Source organism: Meles meles, chromosome 12 (genome assembly GCF_922984935.1).
Source record: "Meles meles chromosome 12, mMelMel3.1 paternal haplotype, whole genome shotgun sequence".
NCBI classification, from domain to species: Eukaryota; Metazoa; Chordata; class Mammalia; order Carnivora; family Mustelidae; genus Meles; species Meles meles.
This window is the reverse complement of record NC_060077.1, coordinates 12562771-12580379: the sequence shown is the minus strand read 5'-3', so window position 1 is coordinate 12580379 and position 17609 is coordinate 12562771. Positions and strand designations below refer to the sequence as shown.

Sequence of the window (17609 nt, the reverse complement as noted above, 5' to 3'; positions counted from 1 at the left end):
CCCGATGCGGGGCTCGATCCCGGGACCCTGGGATCATGACCTGAGTGGAAGGCAGAGGCTTTAACCCACTGAGCCCCCCAGGTGTCCCCCAGTGGCTCTTGATAGACCAGGGTAGCTCTTGCCACCTACACTTGTCCCTCCGTCTTTCCAAAGCTTGTCTAACCCGGACCCTTTGGTTTCTGCCAACCACGCCCACATACCACTGGAACGGCTCTGTCAGAGGCTGGTGTGGAAGAGTGTGCATTTTCTTGGAAGCCTGCATTATTGCTGAACCAGGGATCAGTAGGTTCAGATAAAGGACTCCAGGGTTGTCTTTCGATAAGCTGAAGAGCTCATCACCTCGTAGCAAGGGACTGCCTCCGTAGCTCACACTCACCCGCAGGGCTTGTTGCGCAGACGGTGTTGTGGGGATTGGTGTTGCCCTTTGGCCACCCTTGTCACATGGCGGTTTGTCTTTGCCTCTGAACCGTGTCACGTTCTTAGAGGTTTGACTTACAAGGACAGTCACAGGTCTTCTTGGTCATGGGAGCAGACAGCTAAGGACTACTTATTTATCTATAAAATGACAGCTTAAATACTTAGTGATTTTGAATTATAAACAGCATGGTACACAATTGAGGGCACAGCAGTTCAAAGCAATGTAAATGACTAGATACAGGGTAGATTCCTTCCCGAACAGTGCTTTCTAAGTGCTGACATTTAGTGCGGACGTCAGATTTGTCACACGGTACGAAGAGGCCCAGCTCCTTAGAGGGCTGAGCCATATAAAGGATTGCTTGCTGCTTGTCACTCTGCTGCCAGTGGCCATAGATGAAAGATGTCCTTTAGTAGCATTGGGTTATTCAGGACTTCCTGATTCTGCTTGAAAGATTTGTCTGTTTTCTCTTCCCATGATCCCACCGCCCCGTGTGTACATGTAAGGGTGTGTGTAGAGGTTGTGCATGAATGGATCAAGCCTGTGTATAGGGAGGGTGTGGGGATTAGTGGGATGTGTCCTGGGACTGTGGAGCATGTGCACGTGTGTGTACAGAGCGACTGCGCTGACTGGTGGGAGCTGTGCTGTGGTGGGGAGCGCATGCACACGTTGGGTGGTGTGATGGAGTTGTGTGTGTGAATGAGCTATAATTCACGTACCATAAAACCATTTTTAAGTGTACAATTCAGTGATTTTTAGTGTATTCACAATACACAACTCACAATATAAGTTCACAACCAAGTATTCACAGGGTTGTGCAACCATCACCACTACCTACTTCCAGAACATTTTCATCACCTCAGAAACCTGTGCTCATTAGCAGGCTCTCCTCATTCTTCTCCACTCCTCTCCCTCAGCCCCTGGGCAGCCACTAATCTACTTTCTGTCTCTACGGGTTTGCCTATTCTAGACATTTCCTATAAATGGGCTCATGTAATATGTGACCTTTTGTGTCTGGCTTCTTTCACTTAGCATGTTTTCAAGATTCATCTACGTGGTGGAATGAATTAGCCCTTTATTCCATTTTATGGATGAATAATATTCTTTTATATGGATATACGATATTTTATTTTTCCACATATCAGTTGATGGACATTTGCATTGTTTTCTTCGGTTTCTGGCTGTATGAATGCTGCTGAGAACATTTGTGTACAAGTTTTTGTGTGAACGTAGGTTTTCGGAGAGAACCACTTTTCAAGTTTGGGTTATATTCTCTAGTATTTCCTATGTACAGGCATATACGTGTAAACATCTGCGTTTTTGCGAGTGTACAGTTGGAGATTGCGTGTTGTGCTGTTGCCTGTTTTTCCCTGCTTGGCAGTGTGTTCGCGGAGGTTTATCTTTAGGCTCTTGTCACTGTGACCCATTCATCTCTGCCGGACAGTATCCTTCGTGAGCCAGCTCTCCTTCACTTCACAGATCCCTGTCACTGTTCAGTCCGTCCTCATTCAGTCTCTGAATAAAACACTGACCCGGCTAGAGGACACGGTCACATTGAACCAGACTCTTGTCGACGCTGGGGATGTTAAAATCTGCACTAACGTCGTTCTCGAGGTAGGTACCTGATTTGGCGCGGAAAGCTGAGTCTGTGTGTGGCAGACTCAAGCCGCATGGTCCTGAGGGGTCACTGGATGCCCTCCGCAGAAGGTTCTGGCTCATTCTGGGGTATTGGTTCTTGACTTGCCCTCCTGCTTGCCGGCCCGCTGTACCATTAGGGGATGCTTCTTTAGGTAAGGGCTCTGAAACAATCACGTGTGATTTTTCTCCACAAACCTAGGGACTTTCAAGAATATGTCAGAATGTGTTTTTTTTTTTTTTTTTTTTAAAGATTTTATTTATTTCTTTGACAGAGAGATCACAAGTAGGCAGAGAGGCAGGTAGAGAGAGAGAGAGAAGCAGACTCCCTGCTGAGCAGAGAACCCGATGCGGGGCTCAATCCCAGGACCCTGAGATCATGACCTGAGCCTAAGGCAGAGGCCTAACCCACTGAGCCACCCAGGCACCCCAGAATGTGTTCTTGTTGCTGTTGTTTTAACACATTTCACCTGCAGAGATCGATCACGTGCTGTTCAAACCTGCTGATTGGGAATTCCTGTAACTAGGTACAGAGAGGCTCAAATGGCCCTGGCAGTGGGGGGGGGGGGGGGTGGTGGTGCTGAGGTGTTACCTCCCGAAAGCTGAGGGGACGGGAGAGACAAGCTTCCACGAGTGGAGAAATGGGAAAGGACTTGCCTGCTCTATGTATGTTGAGTTCCCGATGCAGCTACCAAAACACAGCGGGCGCAGGTGTGTGTGGAGTTCCCTCTTGTTTTCAGGTGAAGTACAACGTTGGGTACACAGACGCAGGGGAGGTAGCCCAGGCTGGCCTCGCTCTCCTTCTGGGGACGGTGAGCCAGGCAGTGGTTGCACTCGAGCAGAAGTTTGAAATTCATTTCATTCAGGTGAGTTTGATCAATGTTGTACATGTATTTAATTGCAAGTAAAAAAATCATAACTTCTTAGTGAAAAAAAATCTGTTGAGAAGTCTTACCATTTTTCCACTTGTACTAAACAAAGGGCTTTATGTGGCATGTGTTTGTAACAAAATCAGGCAGAGTTCTTGTATCTTTTTCCTTTCCTGGAATAAGATTCTCTTCCACGGGAGCTCCTTCTTTTAGAGAATGATGTACTCCTACACTCAGCAGATATATTTATAGTTCTGGGTAGGGGGAGAAATTCTTTTATTGGTTGGAAATCCCAGATTTGGCTGTGAGAAGTGTTTTATTTTCACCCTATTTCCTTATTAAAATGAGAATCATTGGGGGGCATTTCTCCATTGTCTTTCAGCAAAATACAAAGCCGGTTCCTCTCAGCGGAAACCCTGGTTATGTTGTGGGGCTCCCATTAGCTGCCGGATTTCGGCCTCAGAAGGGATATCCTTTTTGGTTCTGTAGAGAAGGCTGATTTCCCCGTCTATGTGTGTGTGGTGCTTTTCCCTTTATTGCTGAGGGTCGTGTGGGCTGGAGGTTAGGTTTGGCCCGGACTTCTTGGAGGGGGGAGCTTTAGGGTTGGTGGGTTGGCTGCACAGCAGACAGGGCCATGTGGACACTGGTGGTTGGGGGTGGAACAGCATGGCCCAGGGAAATGTTTTTATAATGAAAATCTTGGGACAGAAAAGTTGACAGACTTTTAGATATATTTAATTACACACGCAAGCAGAAACTCTTAAATTTAGTCATTTGGAAAACTTGGAATGGTTTTGGAGGAACAGTTTCTGAGGATTTTTCTTCTGAGAATCTACTCAAGGAAAATAGAACTATTTTTCGCTCTGCCCTGGGAAATAACTCAAGATCACAGAGACCCCGAGAAGGGATATTTGAGTTTCAGTCATGTCTCATGTCACACACCTGTCACCATGGTCTGAGAATCAGACTGCTTTAGTCCTGGGTGATTGTCCCTTAACTTTCTGTGAATATCTGGGATTATTCAGACCATGAACAGATTCGGACAATTTACTATTCTTCGTAGCCTAGCCGAGCAAGACTGCTTTGCAGTGGAGGGGATCCGGGCCCCAGTATTATTTGGTTACAACATGCAGTCTGGCTGTAAACTCAGGTAAGAGAAGAACTTGCTGCTTTTGGAACTTGACTGAGTTGATCAAATCTCCGTATCAGCCAGCGAGCACCTGTGAAAGCCGTGGCGTGACCCGTTAGCACTAGTGACTGTACTTGTATTTTCTAATTGTAATTTTCACAACCATAAACCATTTGTTGTGATTCAGAGGAAAACTTGCAGTCATTTTTCCGGTCACATGTGGCAGGGTACAAATCCCAAGGCTTTTGTAGGTTTTAAGGTTGCACAGCACTTGAGGTTACAGTAAAAATACTTCGCTTGAAAGTCCTTCCAGGGGGCGCCTGGGTGGCTCAGTGGATTAAGCCACTGCCTTCGGCTCAGGTCATGATCTCAGGGTCCTGGGATCGAGCCCCGCATCAGGCTCTCTGCTCCACGGGGAGCCTGCTTCCTCCTCTCTCTCTGCCTGCCTCTCTGCCTACTTGTGATCTCTCTCTCTGTCAAATAAATAAATAAAATCTTTAAAAAAAAAAAAAAAAGTCCTTCCAGTATTTCTGAATTTTAATATACGTATTGCAACAAACCTAAGGAGAAGAAGCCTGAATGTGACCTCTGTTTTTATCTTTTTCCTATCAAACGTGCATATAGTGTCAAATGTCAAACAGCCCTGCATGGCTTATAAAGACGCCAGCTCCCACCCTCATTTCTCCCACTCTGCAGGCAATCACTTGCAGCTCCTATAGCTGATTTTTTGGAAATTTACTGCCAAATCTGTCGATAACCTATATGTAATACTACTTCCTAACACTTAGGTTTTATGAATTGTTGAGTTCCCACTATGGAAGACAAGGATTGTCTTTTTCCCCTTTCTTCCCCTACCCTACCACGCAGTCACTTCCCATCCCTACGTCCCCCTAGGGTAATTACATCATTGTTTTGTTAGACTCACAGACACCGTTTACATTATTCGTTTTGATCTGTTTAGACCAGTATTTCTCAGAAGGTGTTCCTTGGATTACATTTCCAAAGAGTCAGTAGGGATATGTCTGTGGTCCAGTTAATGTGTTTGAGGAACACCAGATTGAAGTTAAAAACACAATTCCTTACTATAAGGACTTCTCAGAGCCTTTAATATGGTGAGCCTTTAATATAAGAGCCTTTAATATGGTGTGCTCCAGGAGGGACATAAGAATGCAATATTTCCCAAACTTTTGGCCACAACTCTCCTTGTACAGAGGCTCTCAATGGAACGCAGTTTGGGAAACATTGTTTTGTTTCTCCCTGGCCTACCAGGATTTCTGAGTTAGAGATTTGGCTTCTGTCAAATAATGTTTGGAGAGAGAGAATAAGGCAACTGGTGAGGGCATGCGTGCTGTTGAGGCCTGTGAGAACTGTTGGAATGAACAACAGCCCCATTCCACTGACTTCTTTTTCCTTCCCAAAAGACTGCCCAAAGCCATGACGTGCCAGCTCGCAGTGCAGAGAGTGAAGAGCCTCCTACAGGGCCAAGGCTTCCCGGACTATGTGGCCCCTTTCGGAAATTCCCAGGCCCAGGATGTGCTGGACTGGGTACCCGTCCACTTCATCACCCAGGCATCCCACATGAAGGTAAAGCGGAAGTTGAAGGCCACCTGTGAGTTGTCTCTCCTCCTCCCACTGCTCCTCTGCCCCTGGGGCGGGGAGGCGGGGGTGGGGTGGGAGTGGGGGTGGTGTGGGGGGTAGAGGCAGCTGGGGGAGCCACCTGTTGAGGCAGCGGGTAGCTCTGGGCAGGAACCCGGGCTTTGTTATCAGACGGGCCTGGATCTTGAAAACTGATTTTGCCCTTTGTTAGCCCTCTTGCCTTTGAGGCTTCAAGGCGTTTCTTGGTCTGTGAAATAGGGAGTGAGATCTATAGAGTCAGCCTCATGTGGTAGTGGAGTTCAATGAGGTAACATCAGAGGGGCCTAGGGGTTGCTCCAAACATAGGGATTCACCACCGTCCTGACTGTTCCTGTGATCATTGGTGTGACATGAGGCATCGTCATGAGACAGAGGAGTGTGAGGCCTGTGGCAAGAAGTGAGACTCCTGCCCGCATCGCTGTCCCAGCCGTTGTTCCCTGGTCTGTAAAGGCAGCCCACACGTGAGAGCTTTCAATTCCAAAGTTCCCTGAAGAGTTTAATGGAAGTTGACATCCTACAAAGAGGTTCCTGATCACACATGATTCCTCTGCCCACCTTTCTCTTTTGTCTCAGCCATCAGAGTGTGGGCGGCGCGCTCTCTGGCTTATCCTTTAATCGCCCAGCTTTTGCTGGTGGCTGCTTCTCAGGCCTCTCATTATCTGCTTAGCATATTTATAGCCGGGGGACAATAGGGGTGCGCACCCGCCCTCCAGCGCCAATCCGGCCCTCCTCCTGAGTCCCCAGCAGAGCCCAGTGATGACTCAGTCCCTGCTGTTCAGCTGCTCAGTCTTGGCTCAGTTCTGCGGCCTGTGAAGCAGGCGCCTGGCTTCTGGCTTCTCAGAGATGGGTGAAGACATTGTTGTTCCCCCCTCAGAAGGGAAAACAGGTTGGGAGGAGAGGCAGCACAGACATGTGCATTCTCGGGGTCTGTGCTGGTGCGGGGAGCTCAGAGGCCTGGAGCTGGTTTTGCACCTACCTTGCAGGAAACTCAGGGGGCAGTGGCCCCCGGGTGCGCCAGGCCCGGCGTCTGCTGGCTGCATGTTGTCTCTTCTAATAACAGATCCTCACAGACTTTTCCAGCCTTGCAACCTTCCTGAAAGGCAGTTCCCAGCTAAGGAGTTCCATCCGTGCCTTTTTGGCAGGAACCAAATTTAGCAGGCTTGCTAGCTTTTCATGCCCTGAAGAGGCATATTTTAAAAAGCTTGTTTTTGTGGGAAAATTTAAAACATACACAGAAGTAGAATATTACAGTAGAATTCCTTCTACCTGTCATGCAGCTTCAGTGGTTATCACATTTGGCAACAAACACGATGTGAAGGCTCAGAAAGGTTTGGGAAGGCCCCTGCCCCCGTGGCCACTCTTCTCGGGGCAGAGGCCTCAGGCCCGCTCCCACAGCTCCAGCCTGCTCGGGTCACATGGAGAATTCAGAGTTCGTATCTTTTACAGCTCACGGACTCCACTGTGTGCCATCCTCCCCAACCCTGTATAACAGCTTAATAGCCAAGTGATGAGGTTAAATAAAGGAAAGCATTTATATTTCTTCTGGGTAGCAACTGGGTTTAACTTCTATGACTAATGCCATCCTCTCTCTTCTCCCCACCCAATGCCAGCTTCTCCCCTCAGGAATCTCTGAGCCGGATGAGGTCGGGCCGTTAAGGCCCAAGGTTCCATGGTTTGGTGTGGGTGTTGGGAGCTCCACAACTTCCAAGTAATACCGGCTTCTTCCAAAACAGGAGAGGATGGAAAATGATGCTTTAGGTGTTAAAATATTTTTGGAGTACTAAGTACTTGAAAATATGTGCTCTCAGCTGTTTTTATCTGAACTTCGAGTCTCTTCACTCTCTTGTTCAGAACATTTTGTAATATGTGAAACATTTTATAATTAAAACTCTGAACTGCAGATTAAGTTTGACATGAGGTTGTGTAATGTTCAGATTGATTAATGGCATTTTTGTTGTATAGGACTCTTGCCAGCTCCCAGTGGCTTTGGTGATAGAAGTGAAGTGGACTAAATACGGGTCCTTACTAAACCCACAAGCTAAAATAGTAAATGTGACTGCAAGTCTCCTCTCATCCTCCTTTCCTGAGGTAGGTCTAACTTGGGTTTCAGGGTCTGGGTAAAGATGTGAGTCCAGACAAAACTCAAGTGTGATAATGAAATTTATTTTGTGAGAGAATTATTGAACTTTAATCTGAATTCTTAAAACAATTCAGCAATCATTAGAGAAAAAAACCCCACTGACAACAGTTGAATTGACACTAGCATTCTTGTTCAGTTTTGATCTTTAAAATTCTTCGAAAATGGAGTTGTGATGGACACTGGTGGGTTAGGACAACCTAGGGAAAAACTCTCATCCGAGTGAGCGGCTGAGGATCCCTCTGCATGCCTCGGAGAGGCACCCACCGTGCTCGGCCGAAGGGAATGCAGCCTGTCCCGGCTTTGTCATCCTGAGCACGTGAGTGCACACTGGAAGGCAGGGCTTGCAACACTCTTTTCATTGCAGACCAACTCAGGAAATGAGGGGACGGTTCTCATTTCCACTGCGGTTACTTTTGTGGACGCATCTGCACCTGCCGAGGCAGGCTTCAGAGCGCGGCCAACCATCGACGCCAAGCTGCCGTTTAATTTCTTCTTTCCGTTTGTTTGACGTAAGTTGCTAGTTGCCTCTAGAATCGCGTGCTGTGGGGCGTGGACTCCTTGGAGACATCCTGGTATTCTACCTCTGACCCATGGGGTTACCCTCCGACCACACACTACCCCTCTGCCCTCACTCCCCTCCTTTTGGAAACTTTATTCTCCTCGGTTGGACCTTAGAACGGGGCACCATCTGGTCTTGGTGATTTCCAGTCCCGTCAGCATGTAGGTCATGTGCGGAAACCAAACTGCACCTTTGGGAAGATGGTAAAGGGCGCAGACCCGGAAGTAGAGCAGGTGTCGAGGGTTTGTCCAGTTTATGCGTCCTCTGCTTCGGCGTGAGTTATTTGTAAAATACTCATTGTAGTTCAGATTTTCTTTTCCGGTCCCATGGAAATGAGTACAAAAACAGCAAAATACTGTATATTAAATCATGCAAGTAGAGGACTCGGCCTCACGAGGGGATCTTCCCCGCCAGTGTCATCTTCATTCTGTGGAGTCTTGGGTCTATTGCTGTTTCAGCGGCAGGCACCGGAGCTCTCCATCTGGTGGGCTGTACGGGATGCCACAGAGCAGTTCCAAGCAGTGGATACTGGAAAGAATAGAGTAGGAGGGTCCAGGGGAAGGAGTTTCTTTTATATGTTAATTGTACAGTAATTGAGAAAAATGTTGTCAGGAGGTAGAACAAGGTAGAGCCAGTTAGAAGCTGGAGGCTGCAGAGGAGGGGGCTGGGTACCTGAGAACATGCTCTCTGGCGGGATCTGCTCAAAGAGGAGCTGTTTAGAACAGCTTAAGACGGTAAGACTTTTCTAGAACGGGCTGGTAGCTAAGGTAGCTTCCTTTTTTCTTGTGTCTTTCAGAATGCTCATATGAAAGGATGCCTTGGTTCCTCATACATGCAAAATGTGAAAAAGTGTATTTGATGAGATTAAATTTTATATACAACTTCGTAGTTTTCCGGCTTTGTCGTTCATTTTCAAGCAACAGTCCAGAGTTCAACGTGGGAAAATATAGTTTGTGATACATTGTGATATGGGGTGAGAATGGGATGGGAAGCTCTCGGTCATGCCAAGACCTTCCCACAAGGAAGGAGCAAGCCTTCCCACAGACTTTCCCTCCCAGCCCCCAAAACCCGAGTTGGGTGGGGTGAGGCAAAAGCATCAAACTAAACCTCTCCCCGAAATGGCCCCAGGAGGGGCAGCTGTCTCTGTCATCAGAGGTACACACCCGTCAGGCAGGGGTCTTCTCTTTGGGATGGAGCAGGCACACGTCTAGTTGACCTCAGGAAGGAGTCCGTTCTGTCTCAATAGCTTGTTCAGTCTTTCAATTTCTCGTTCCTGTCATTACAAAAGCAGATACATAACTCCGTTTACCTGCTGCACCTCGCCAGGGATGTGGCAACCATTCAGTGGGCCCCAAGGACGCAAAAAATGAATGAATGCTACGCTCCTGGTGGAGTCTGCCAGCGGACCTGCTACAGTCAGCCAGGGTCCACTGGGGGACTGCAGTGACAAGAGGTCCTCAGGGAGGACAAGAGGTCCTCAGGGAGGGGCACCTGGCACAGCTGTGGGGAAAGAGGCGATGCCTAATCTGAAAGGACAAGGAAGACTGAGCCAAGGGCAGTGTCCAAGCAAGGACCTGGCAGGGAGAAGCACCGCGCTGAAGGCAAACAGATGGCATTTTCCCAAAAGTGTCTTCTTACCTTTTCAGAGCAGCTGAATTCAAGGTGTTGGATCTTGGCGGCCAACTGTATATTTATCTGTTTTAACCTCAGCAGCTGCCGTTCTGAACGTGTCTTAACTGAGATAATTATTCCTGTAAAATAATTGAGGGTCTCAGTGACACAGGTTTGTGATTTAACCACTTGAAAAGAAACCTTTGTCTTCCTTCTGAGTGTGTACAGTTGGGCAGAATGGTGGCAGACAAAACAGTCCATCACTTAAAGGCGTTAGAACCAGGAAGATCAGATTTGTCATTTCTGAGCTCCTCACTAACCAGTAGGGAAATATTTCCCTCCAGCTCACACGGGCCAAGAAATCCTTTATTGGTCACTTGGCCAGATGAGTGTTAAACTCCCTCACACAGAGCTTGTTCACAACCAGCGCTGCTGCCGAGCTGTGAGACTGCCACTTTCGGTGTTCCGCCTCCCACAGGCACGGCCAGTTGAGTTTAGCTGTCAGGTGGACAACTAAGGCTTGGCCAACAGAGGGGACATCAGCCTTGTCTGATGGCTCCCACATGCCCACGTCACAGTGGGGACGTGGCCTCAAAGGACTGTGCAGCAACTGGGGATGTTCCGTGCCTTCCAAGTGAGAGCGACCATGTCTGGACTTGGTGGGTGTGAGGCCCAGGAGCACTGGCCCCTTGTCGCCGGCATTCTTGGTCCTCTGAGTCCAGTTGAAGCCTGTGTTGCTTTTTCAGACCTCTCATGTCCTGCCACGAAATTTGATGGCAGTACAACAGTGGGCATTAGGCAGTCCTGTGGCCTGCCACCATCCAGACCAAGAAAATGAACAAATCTCAGGGATTTGGTTTTATCTGCAAAAGCAAATCTCACCATGGTGTGATACGAGAGTAAAGGGTAGTAACTGTGTTCATGAGTCGTTCACAGTAATGGTTTATCTACCTCCATGGTACATAACCTTGGCACAGAGCGTTTTTCTATTAAATGAGTAATCAATTAGCATAAGCATATTCAATAGTAAGTGAAAAACTTCCCTTATTTCCCTTGACAGAGCCCAAATGAATATTCTTAATGGGCTTTCATGAGATCTACACTGGCTCCTAAAGCCAGGGGGAGCCCCCGGTGCCCACGGGCAGAGCCCTTCACGCAGTCCTGCGTCGGAGACGTGACACTCCTGCCAGCAGGCGAGGCCGGGACAGGACCTGCTGCGCTGCCGAGTGAAGGAGCGCCAGGTCAGAGGACAGGCCTGCCTCACTCGCTCACTGCCAATGACTGAACCTGTCGTGCTGGGCCCTCGTCTAGGGATTCCCAAGCCAGCTGGACACCCAAATCACCAGGTAGCGCTTCAAAAATAGACACCCTGTGAACGGTCCACACCAGACTTCCAGAAGCACTGGAGGTGACTCTCATGGGGTGGGTTCACAGCATTTGGGCACCTCTGACTGGGGTTCATTCCCCAAGAGCTGAGCAGTTAACAGCAGAAACATGGCTTCTCAGACACGGAGCCTCCCTGCACCACGAGGGTGTGTGTGAGGAACAGGACCTCCACCATTTCCCCAAGAGTGTTCCCTACAGCCAAAGTCTACGACAGGTTAACAGGTGTTACTTCCCCAAAAGTGTCTACTTGGTCAATTCGGGGAACTCGGCGTTCTCAGTCTTCTTCATGCCCACAAGTGCTCCGACTTCCTCGAAGGGGCAGAATCTAGTGTCCAGCATTTCTCAGCTTACTTCACCCCTTCTGGATGGTGCCCTTCCCAGGGGGATGGGATTTGGTAGAACATTCTCCAGGAAACACCAAATTAAAAACAAAGGTGTTCTTGGAATCAAGCTGGAGGGACTTAATCAAAGCTTAGTCTGGCCCTTTCTACAAGTATCTTCTAATAATCATGAAAACGAGGCCTAATGGAGAAAAGTGGTTCCTCCTAAAGCATCTGTAACTTGGTATAAATTTGTAGCCACAGAGGCAGTGGTGAGACACCGAATCAGACCACTTCATTTTTCTCTAGAAAACACTAGCCAGGAAGAGGAGGAACCACGACCTCTGGGTCCACTCCCAGGCTCCACCCAGCCAGCTGTCCCTCTGGGCCTGGGAGGACAGGGGACATACCGTTGATGATCCGGGCCACCCGCCACAGCCGGAGCAGAATCAGCAGGCCAAGAGCCTCAAACTGGTGCTTCTGGAACAGGAGGATAAAGTCGAGGATGAAGGAAACCACCACCACAATGGCGTCCAGGATTTCAAACTTGTGGTGAAAGAACTCCATGCGGAAGACAAATAATTTAAAAAAAATCTCCATCATAAAGAAGGTCAGGATGGCAAAGCTCATGTAGTGGAAGACCTGGAGAGGACAGAAGAGTCACAGTGAGAACAGGTCCAGGGCTGCCCACAGGCCGGGGCAGGGTGCATGCGCGCTGGGCTGCACAGCACCTGCCTGGGCACCACAGAGCGAATGCACTTGACCCATCCCAAACTCCGCCAGGGCTGTTCTCCAACTGGGGCCACGGCTGGGACACCACAGACAAGGGCTCTGCTCCACCCTCTGAAGGGCAGTTGGGCAGTGGCAGGATTGAAAACCACCATGCCCTTCGGCCCAGTAATTCCAAAAGCTAGTATTTCATCCCACAGCTCTGCTCACACAGGCACAAAGGCATGTTGTAGGGATCTTTGCTGTAGCCTCGTTTGCAGACGTAAGATTTTCTACCTTGTTCATAGAATAGAAATTCTATTGGAGGGCACTTGTCAAATGCATTACAGTCTCTCCATATGGAGCGCTATGCAATTGTTAAAGACCAAGGCTGACTCCTAGGTATTGACTAAAAATGATTACTCAGGTAGATGGTAATTGAGGAGGGTTCCTGGATCTTGATTTAGAAATACTAGCTCTCGGGGCACCTGGGTGGCTCAGTGGGTTAAACCCTCTGCCTTTGGCTCGGGTCATGATCTCAGGGTCCTGGGATCGAGCCCCACATCGGGCTCTCTGCTCGGCAGGGAGCCTGCTTCCCCCCTCTCTCTCTGCCTGCTTTTCTGCCTACTTGTGTTCTCTCTCTGTCGAATAAATAAAATCTTTATAAAAAAAGAAATACTAGCTCTCAGTAAAGTAACCATTTCCATTCTAGGACAAGGAAAGTACAAAGGCAGCTGGGACATTATTTGGGGCCAGAAAGCAAAGGAAATGCTCAAAGATTACATAGTCATCTTAAAAGGATAGAGCAGTCGGTCTGAAGAGACAGTGACGAAATTTAGTAGGACAATTTGGACCCCGAACAGAATGACTATGATTGTAATACAATGAATAAAAAAAAATTCATGAGTCCTGGTGATACATACACATATGGGAAAAAAGGAAAGCTCTTCTATATATGTATAAAACCAACAAAGCCACCCACCTACCAGATGTAGAACGAATGCCAGAAATCTCAGTGTGCATCCCCCAGTGTGCTCACTGACTTGGGCAGCGACCGTCCGGTGGATGCGAACTGGGGAAGACGATCTTTGCACTATAGTCACGTGTCACTGTGCAAATTCTAACTGCAAAGGGAAAGTGGCCCTGGACAGTGGAATAGCTCACACTTTCTGCCTTCAGTGATGCCAGCGAGTATCCCTATAGTGACATGCCATGCTGTAAAGAAAACAGCCCACTAGCTGAGCACTCTTGCTAACGGAGCCTCTGGACCTAACCTCTGGTGCACAGGGAATAAGGGAACAAGCTGAAGGACCTCTGGGGAAACAGACAAATCCAGAACGTGGGACACACTACGAGATGACTGGCTGGACTCAAGTGGGGGTGGGGAGGAGGCAGGAGCGTGATGCCTGGGTGACTCAGTTGGTTAAGCATCAGCCCTCGGCTCAGGTACATGATCCCAGGCTCCTGGGGATCGAGTCCCACGTCAGGCTTCTTGCTCAGCAGGGAGCCCACCTCTCCCTCTGCCTGCTGTGCCTGCTGCTCCCCCTGTTTATGCGCTCTCTCTGACAAATAAATAAAACTGTAAAAGAAAAAAAAGGTGGGAGGACTCTTCTAAATTAAAAGAGCCTGAGCAGATATAACCAAGTATCGTATCAGAAGTCTGGATTCTAGTTTGAAAAAAAAAAAAGCATTATAACATATTTTTGGGACAAATGAGGAAATCTGAACATAAGCTGTTCATTATGGAATTATTGATAATTTTTTAGGGGTGATAATGCGATATGGTTCTGTAGGAGGAAGACCTTATTCTTAGGCAGACTGAAGTATTTGTGTCCTGATGTCTAACTTACCTTCAAGTGGTTGAAAATACATGGGCGTGTTTATGGATACACAGAGAGATAAAGCAAATGTAGCAAAAAGTATATTTGTTATTTTTCATAATAAAAAGTTGAGGAAAAAGGCACAAGACAGCCACCTGAGTGGCTCAGTTGGTTAAGTGTCTGCCTTTGGCTCATGATCCTGGGCGGTGCGGGGGTCCATGCTCAGCAGGGCTTGCTTCTCCCTCTACCCCTCCCTCTGCCCTTTCCCTCTGCTTGTGCTCTCTCTCTCTCTCTCTCAAAAAAAAAAAAAAAAAGAATCTTAAAAGACAGTACAGCAGGTATGTCAGTGATCATGTTAAAAGTAGAGGGAGAGGGAAAATAGTCACCCATCCGTGGAAGGCCTTGGGCTGGCCACAGAGGAAGAGCCAGCAGCTGCCCTGTGAAGCCTGCGCAAATGTCTGGGATGGGCTCAGGCAGCAGCTATGAATTGGGGAATAAACAGTGGGCAGGTCTCCAGCATGGGGACCACGTCAGAATGTTGACAGGCCGAGAAACAGCTCATCTGCCACTAAAGATGGGACAGTATCCCTTTCCTGGTCAGACCCTCCCCCTAGAAGCAGTGACGCCTCAGCTCAGTGGTCTAGCACCACCTGAGATTAGAGCCATCGAGTGAAATGAGGTTTCCTGCTTATAGTAAATGCTTGTCTATAATTTGGAAAGAAGACATTTTCTCTGCTCTTTGGTTAGAAGCACCCAATCAACTCTGTTAAGGACTTGGTACTCCCAGAAGGGTGCTCTCTGCCCCCCCTGCCCACCTCCGGAAAGACACAAGTGAACGGTTTTAATGGGCTGCTGGCCCCCTACCTTGGCAGCATAGTCATTCTTGTCAAGCTCGATGATCTTCAGGTCCAGAATGAGCTCAGCAAGTACCAGGAGGGCATCCAGAATGACCAGGCAGATGATGATAACCTGCAGACCAAGGGAAGGAGCGAGAAACTGTGAGACCTAAAAAGGGACCCTCCTTCCATCTTTAAGAGCCAGAAACATCTAGGGAAACCCACTGGGTGAAGATGCCAGGGATGGGAGGCCGCTGCCCACAGCTGCGCACCTTCCAGGCCCATTGGCCCCCCCTGGGCAGTGCCTGTCCTCCCAGATCTGCTCTGCTTGGCTCACTGAGTGACAGTCACCACTGGTCCTCTGTATTCATTCATTGTTTCTCAGCATCTCTCAAGCCAAACTGCTAATTCCTAGATGGCAAAAAAAATTTTTTTTAAGTTTTAATTTTCCTATTTCTGGAGGTTTTCTTGCCACGGTACACCCAGAACAGATGCTCAATAGATAATTAAAAAGATCCGCCTCAGAGATCTGAGTCATGGAAGTCCCTCCAGGGACTTGCCTTCCTTGAGGCAGTTGGATTAAGTGACGTCCACCATCCACGTAACAGGCTCGTCGTGGGGGTGATGGGCAGATGGTGGGGACAGGGTGCCGGGAGCATGTGCTCTCACCGGCAGTGGGGAACCCAGTGCGACAGGAGGTGAAGACGCTGCTGGGGGCCCTAATGGCAGGCTGGTGGAAATGGCAATGGGAGGAACCCCAACAGACAGTGTGTGACCCCTCTCTTCCCTTGGGATTTCTGGACCCCCCCCCCCCCCACTGCCTCCCTCAGGACCCTGCTTCCTCCATCTGACACGCTCAGGTGGATTCAATGGGTTCATCGGCCATTTTCTTGAACAGGCCTTGGCAAAAATGGACTAGTAAACCTCCTGACCACTTCAGCCCCTAGCTAATCACTTCAGTAATTAAAGTGTTCGAGCACGTGGTTTACTGTGAAAACTGCACGGCAAAGTAATGACGTTTTCACACATATCCAAATTCAGTAGCTCAATAAAGATTCAAGCCTCTGGTGGGTGGTTTTTCCTTTTTCTTTCTTCCTTCATCCTTGGTTTTATTTTAGAGCTAACAGGACATGAGAGCTCATCTGGTCTAAAACCAAGGCACAGAGACATCAAAAACAGAGTGAATATTTAGCCATAAAAAGGAAGGAGCCCTGGGGCGCCTGGGTGGCTCAGTGGGTTAAGCCTCTGCCTTCGGCTCAGGTCATGATCTCAGGGTCCTGGGATCGAGCCCCACATTGGGCTCTCTGCTCAGCTCGGGTCTCTCTCTGCCTGCCTCTCTGCCTACTTGTGATCTCTCTCTCTCTGGCTGTGCGGCACGTGGAAGTGCCACATAAATGCCACTGAATTACCGACTTTACAACGACCAACTTTATGTGAGTTCCTCAGTGAAGAAGAGCCAGACAGACTGACCCAAGGTCACAAAACTACAATGCCTGGGTCCCGGTCCTGGCCTCCGTCAACGAATCCCCAGACCCTGAATGGGCCACTTCACAAGGCAGTGCTGTTTCGGAGGGGAATCACGTCACAAAGAGAAATGCCGAGAATTCAGGGAAGCTGGTTAGTTCCGCATCCAGAAGGGGCGAAGGGGGCCGGGCCCAGCAGGAGCACACAGTGGCATGGCGCCCGCTGGCTACGGGTCCGCTCCCGTGTTAGCCTCCCCTGATCCTGGCCCACCTCTCAAGGCCGATGAGCCTCCCGTGGGAACGCTAAGTTTCAACGTCCTCTTGGAGAAAATGGGGCTGACCACATCTTCCTCCCTCGAATGACAGCAGGAGCATGACCTGAGGTAACGTGTGACGGGTGCTTAGTACAGGGCCCCGCAGTAGTGAGCGGGTAATGAAGTGAAGCTCCTTGACCCTCACGACTGTCCTTCCCTGGCTCAGCTACGCTGTCCACCCACGGATTCCACAGAGGCCCAACACGCTCCGTATACCCCCCCACCCTGTGCTTGTACCATCCTGTGTGAGAAGTGACGGCAATTAAGTGTACACCAGGCCACCTAGGCTGCTTCGAACCATGGGAACAGGTAGAGAGAATGTATCCGAGAAAGGGATTCCAGAATCTTCTCGCGTGCTGATTCTACTGGCTGAGATCAAAGCCCTGAACTGGTGTCCCCACTTCATGCTGGGCTCCCTGAGCCCCTCCGCAAATCCATTCATGTCACTCCCTCCACCCACACGCTTCGACTTTCCGTGGCTGCCCAGCGCCCACGTAAGACCTTCTGGCACCTCCTCTTACCAAGTTCTCCCTCTACTCGCTACACGTAGGCCATATGGACCCTTCTCGATTCTAGGAGTGTGGCAGATCCTTTCCTATCTTGGGCCCTTTGCAAACACCGTCTCCCTGCCTGGAAAGTTCCTCCCTTCACCATGCACAGGGCTATCCCTGCCCAACCTTCAGGTGTCAGATGAAATGTTGCCGCCTCCACCACATGTCCTCTGACACCCAGTCCTAGGTCACGTGTTCCTCTGCCCCCAGGATCTCTC

General features: G+C 49.1%; 2 protein-coding genes across 5 annotated transcripts in view; one reads left to right on the top strand and one right to left on the bottom strand.

Annotated features, from left to right (window-relative positions):
* TCTN1 (tectonic family member 1) overlaps positions 1–9257 on the top strand; it is a 29866-nt gene extending 20609 nt beyond the window's left edge. For 2 of the 3 annotated variants that reach the window (XM_046025698.1, XM_046025700.1), the window contains exons 8-14: positions 1895–2029; positions 2791–2916; positions 3302–3387; positions 3929–4069; positions 5470–5632; positions 7646–7771; positions 8188–8339. In XM_046025698.1, coding sequence (XP_045881654.1) covers positions 1895–2029; positions 2791–2916; positions 3302–3387; positions 3929–4069; positions 5470–5632; positions 7646–7771; positions 8188–8331 — 921 coding nt within the window. In that variant the 3' untranslated portion in view covers positions 8332–8339. Of the gene's footprint in view, positions 1–1894; positions 2030–2790; positions 2917–3301; positions 3388–3928; positions 4070–5469; positions 5633–7645; positions 7772–8187; positions 8340–9178 lie in introns of those variants that run through there. The other variant, XM_046025699.1, reaches the window with a different exon arrangement.
* Positions 9258–9514: 257 nt separating this feature from the next.
* The window catches only part of HVCN1 (hydrogen voltage gated channel 1), a 34264-nt gene continuing 26169 nt past the window's right edge, over positions 9515–17609 (bottom strand). For both annotated transcript variants that reach the window (XM_046025701.1, XM_046025702.1), the window contains exons 5-8: positions 15092–15196; positions 12110–12341; positions 10021–10133; positions 9515–9655 (exon numbers count right to left, since the gene is read on the bottom strand). In XM_046025701.1, the coding sequence (XP_045881657.1) occupies positions 9590–9655; positions 10021–10133; positions 12110–12341; positions 15092–15196 (516 nt within the window). In that variant the 3' untranslated portion in view covers positions 9515–9589. The remainder of the gene's footprint in view (positions 9656–10020; positions 10134–12109; positions 12342–15091; positions 15197–17609) is intronic.